Raw genomic sequence first — 5,610 nt, forward strand, 5'->3', positions numbered from 1 at the left:
ACCCGTACCCGTAGGCGGGTAGAAAATTCATTCCATACCCGCACCCGACGGGTAATTCTTACCCGACAATATACCCGAGTTCACACACCAAAATATAATAGCTTCCAGCAAAACAAATCAACAATAGAGTAACAAAACAGAAATATGGGCTGGTGGAGTGGAGTGGAGTGAGGATGAGGATTAGGGTTTGAGGGAGTTCTGGAATATATATACTCATATGTTTATATGGGCCAAATATGGGCTATATGCTTATATGGGCTAAAATTACAGAGGTTGGATATTATTTATGCGGATTTTTTTATCCGCGGGTATGCGGGTATGGGTAGTATACACTCACATCCGTACCCGCATACCCGATGGGTACAAGAATTCGTCCAATAACGTACCCGTAGGTGCAAAATGTCTTCCATACCCGCCTCCTTATCGGGTAAAACCCGTCGGGTACTCGGGTTTCGGATACCCGTTGCCCTCTTGAGTCGTGCGTGGCGTCTACGACATGCACATCAGCACATGCCGCACTAGGCGACCTGATTCCATGGACGCTCACGCTGCCTGAAGAAAATAGGGATGCAGTTTTCTCCTCGTTGAATTGCCCATCAAAATTCAGACACATGCACATCACCTCGTCGAAACGTCGTGTTCATTTGGCTGATAAGCTATGGTTGAAAGCTGTGAGAAAAAAATACTGATCGTTGACTAAAAAAATACGGCTTATAAGCCAGGCCAACAGGTCGTTTGTGCCAAGAGTCGGCAGGAGCAGGATCCATCAGATGCCCAGGCCATCTATCCATGCATACACGCATCATTGACCAATTTCTACAAACTCCTGGATTTCTTCCATTCACAGTTAAAAAGTGTACATCGGCCTAATCACAGCCTGACCAAATTGCATCTGACATTTACCAACCAAAGCTGTGTATTACTAGTACCACATATAACATGTCACTCCTTTGTACATCATCGATAAGAAGAGGGGAAAAACGAAGTTTAATCTATCTCTGTAAAGCCTAAACTCCTCCCAAATTAACAAGGCAATGAATCAATTGAGTCCAATGCAATCTATGTCCTCAGTGGTAGTAGCGACAGCTCTATACTGCTATCTATCAGCATCTCAAATCCTCAACTCTACAGCAATCGCCAAGTCGCTTTGGCCGTCACCGGCAATGGCGTGACGGCACCGGGAACGATCCATCACCTGGGGGCGATGGAGATGGAGATGTCGGTGGGGACATTGAACTTGGCGGCCCACTCCTGCGCCTCCAGGAAGATCTTGGACACCTTTGCGGCCACCCACGCCATGTCCGGCCGCGCCAGGGGGTCCTTGGCGACGCAGCGCAGCGCCAGCGTGGTGAGCGACTCCGCCGCGTCGACGGGGAACGAGTCCCTGAGCCTGCGGTCCACCCACCGCCGCATTCCCTCCCCGCCGCCCTCCGCGACGGCGGCCGCCGCTGTGTCGATCAGCGACGTCCTCTCGTACTCGCCCGTGCCCCGGTTCACCAGCTCGTACCGCACCGGCTCCTGCCCGGACACCAGCTCCAACAGCACGACGCCGAGCGCGAACACGTCGGAGCGCCGCGACGGAGGCCCGCCCGCCACGAGCTCCGGCGCCATGTACCCGCGCGTGCCCTCGATCCGCCTCCCCCGGCTGCTGGTGCGGCGGTGGCCGCCCGAGGAGGATGAAGAGGAGGCCTTGGACTCTCCGTCGTCGTCCTTGTGCTCGATCGGGAGCTCGCCGGCGAGGTCGGCCGCGCCGAAATGCGCAATCTTGGCGCGGGGGAGGGGCCCGTCGCCGCAGACGAGGACGGATGACGCGGAGAGGCGGTTGTGGATGGTGTCGGCCTGGAGGTGGACGTAGTAGAGCGCGTCGCAGACGTCGGCGGCGAGCTGGAGGCGCGAGTGCCAGGACGCGAGCGGGGTGAAGGACGGGTTCTTGGGGTTCCGGAGCAGCACGGACAGCGGGGACGCGTCGGGGACGAGCTCGTAGGCGAGGAACAGCGTGGTGCGGTCGGGGGACGCGGCGGCGCCGAGGAGGCGCGCGATGGCGGCGTGGTGGCAGTGGCCCAGCACGGCGAGGCGCGCGGCCACGTCCCGCGCGTCGCGGCGGAGCGGGCGGCGGAAGACGGCGGCTGGGTGGCCGCGGAGCGCGCAGCGGAAGGAGTTGGACGAGGAGGGCGCGGCGGGGACGAGGCGGTGCGCGGCGGAGAAGTTGGCGGTGGCGGCGGCCAGGTCGTGGAAGGTGAAGAGGAGCGGCAGCTCCGGGAGGGAGTCGCGGAGCGCGGCGAGGGACGCCGCGGAGGAGGACGCCGTGGTGGAGGAGGAGGTGGAGTAGGATGATACCGCCGGGAAGGAGGTCGCCGTCGTGCGCGGCGAGCGGTGGTGCCGCGGCGTGGATGCCGCCGCCGCCGCGGCCGCCATGGCGGAGGAGGACGTGGAGGTGGCGGTGGCGATGGCGCTCTTGGATTTGCACATCCGATTCGGCTTGCTGGGCTTGGGGCCGACCATGGGAGGCGGCCGATCGGGGCAACCACCCGCCGCCCACCTCTTGTACTAGTACGGCGTCGTGTCGCGCTCGTGAGTCCCGGGCGTGGTGTCGATACAGGGAAGAAAGCTTGGTCCTTTTTTTCTCGCCCTTCCTTTCGCCGGCGTGCGTGAACTGGAAAATCCGGAATGGACGGATGGATGGGGAAGAGGGGCAACGGAGAAGATGGCTGGCGTTGGATTGGTCAGGTCAAAGCCAGGTCAAATACCCTACTCGTTAGGCTAATCCTAATTCTGTCCTCCTCGATGATGATCACATGCTTCGTCAATTCTCACGTCTACTACTATGGTTCAAAACAATACAATTCTAGATTTGATCTGAGTAAAACTATTATAAATTCAAATAATTTATAGAAAACATTACTAACACTTCAAATAGTGACTTTTTAGAAAGTACTTAGACCGTCTTCAACGACCATGACCCAAAATACAAGACCCATTCGTCCTTTGATAACGCTAGTCAAATGGCTCAATACATATTTTTGATCTTCTCCAACAACCGGACCCAAAAGATAACCCTTTTCTACAAATAGGTCTTCAGAAGACATGATACTCAAATTTAGGTTATGTCTCTCCTGACACCTAGCATGGTTTTTTCATATAGATACTCTGTTGGAGGCTATAGATATTATATTGAAAACCCATTTTAAGTTTAGGTTTTACGATGAGTTTTCTATTGGAGACAGCCTTAGCTCCGCTAATTTTCTCTGTCTGTTTATTTGTTCATATGCAATAATGAGATTATGAGAGCACGTACTCTACCATTACACATTTCTGTACTAACCGTAGGGCAGTCATTGTGCAGCGCAACTGGTCTGGAGTACCAGATGCAGCCATCAACTCAACAAGAGGAAAATATCAAAAAAAAAAAAGAAACTTCTTTCAAGATGCCCGATGCTGCAGTAAATATGTGCTAATGATAGATTAATTAGACTTAAAAAATCACATCTGGTTTTATAATTAATCTATATTTAATGCTCCTTATTAGTATCTAAACATTTGATGTGACATGAATTTTAGGAGCGACTAAAGAACCAAACACCCTCTGTCTAGCGTCCAAACATCTTTTTATGCACGCATGGTGCTCGTGAATAAAGAAAAAAGGTTTCCTGGTTTGATGTAGTCCTCCAGAAAATTGATGGTCAAAGTTAGAAATACTTAACTTAGAACAAAGCTAATATAATATGTAAAAAGAACAAAAGAAGTGTGTCTTACTAGAAAATTAAGCAAGTTAACAGCTGTATAGTGCCTCTATTTCGAATTATAAAACTTTTTGACTTTTCTAAATACAGAGTTTTTGATATGTACTTAGATACATGCTATGTTTATACATAATAAACAATGTATATTTAAAAAAAGTCCAATCGTCTTATAACTTTAGAATGAAAAAAATGATTAGCGAGGGACAAGTTAGTCTCTTGCTACACTCTTTATTTGGTCCTAGAATTGTTTGAATGCTTTGTATTTCAGTGTGGAGGGAGTATGTATACAAATTACAATCCCTTACCGTTTCAAAGAATATATGAAATTAGGCTATTTGATAGTAGGAGTAATTAATGGGGTGTCTGCATAGATCACACTGAGATTATTCATCTACCATATTACCATGATTCAAAGGTGATCCACCACACCAGACAAAATATTTTGCTATCTGGTCAATCAATAAACTAAAAGTAGCAGAACAGAACAAATTGCATGGTTGACACTGAGAGCGACGTGAGTGCGTGACTTTTCCGTCCAATGTATATATCACACAAGTGTTGAATTAAACTCATTTTTTTTTATCTGTGCATGCCAAGACCAAGCCATCAGGGAAGCTACTGCTGAGTGCTGACGAAGATGATGCGCTAGCTCTTGGATCCAGCGTTTTGAATTTGTCCTCCTCGATCGATCGGCAGATAAATGAATCCGCTTTAATTGATGATTAATTTTTTGCGTGATTGTACAACTTGGGCACCTTCTACTCCCGTTTCAAATTATAAGATATTTTGATTTTTTCTAGATACACTATTTTTATTATTTATCTAGACATAATGTACATCTAAATGTATAGTAAAAACTATACCCGTAGAAACGTCAAAATACCTTATAATTTGAAATGGATGAAGCATTATTTTTATAACGAGCCACATTAGTTACCCTCTATACATAAACTCTAACTCATGTAATAGACTATGTCATGCATAATTTTTACGCGTTTTTTGTTTTCGTTACTCGTCATTGTGTGCAGAGACATAGAAGCGGGAAGTTTCTTCCAGTTTCTTAAAAAAAACATAAACTCCAACTCATGTTTATGTGCAGCTACGTACGGCCTAGCTACCTCTTTATTTTAAATCATAAGTCGTTTCAGCTTTCGTAGGCATGCATAGCTATATTATGCTAGATGTACTTTAAAACTTACAATTTGAAACACAGTATCGTATTAAATATTCTTTTACGTTGTTCCATCACTACGTATATATATATGTTCGACTGAAATTTGTTTGATCGTGGTGTACTACGTAAATCAGCTGTATTTTTTTTAAAAAAAAAGAAATCTACCTTAGTCTGTCACTCAAGCTCCCACTGTCCCACCCAAAATAAAAAGTAGTTATAGGTTGACCGAATGATGCACGCGATGGATATACATAATCATGTCTGCTAAGCAGATTCTGAAATCAGAACTGTACGCTGCTTCCTGCACACACACACACACACACACACACACACACACACACACACATATATATATATATATATATATATATATATATATATATATATACACACACACACTAACCTATAGCTGCTATAAAATAACTTATTCTTTAGCCACTTTGAGTTACGATAATTATTATGTTAATTTACGAGATTATAGTAACTCCTTGCTAAGTGGTTTACTATAACGTTATGGTAAATATCCCCATATGTTATACTTATCCAACTATCGGAAATATGTATTGACATTATCGTAAATTAGTATATAAAATTATCGTAAATGGAGGTGGCTTCATAATAACTTATTTTGTAGCTGACTACTGAATATACTCTCCATATATATATATATATATATATATATATATATATATATAT

The 5,610-nt window shown here is 46.2% G+C and overlaps 1 protein-coding gene across 1 annotated transcript; it reads right to left on the reverse strand.

Annotated features, from left to right (window-relative positions):
* Positions 1–847: 847 nt before the first annotated feature.
* LOC136464769 (lysM domain receptor-like kinase 3) lies at positions 848–2,598 on the reverse strand. Its single transcript, XM_066463716.1, has one exon. The coding sequence runs from the start codon at positions 2,500–2,502 to the stop codon at positions 1,192–1,194; it is 1,311 nt and encodes a 436-aa protein (XP_066319813.1). The 5' UTR covers positions 2,503–2,598; the 3' UTR covers positions 848–1,191.
* Positions 2,599–5,610: the final 3,012 nt, after the last annotated feature.

This window comes from Miscanthus floridulus, chromosome 7, assembly GCF_019320115.1.
Source record: "Miscanthus floridulus cultivar M001 chromosome 7, ASM1932011v1, whole genome shotgun sequence".
Classification (NCBI taxonomy): domain Eukaryota; kingdom Viridiplantae; phylum Streptophyta; class Magnoliopsida; order Poales; family Poaceae; genus Miscanthus; species Miscanthus floridulus.

Bases quoted from the DNA above. Each gene is read 5' to 3' on its own strand.
- LOC136464769 (XM_066463716.1), bottom strand. From the start codon at position 2,502: ATGGTCGGCCCCAAGCCCAGCAAGCCGAATCGGATGTGCAAATCCAAG.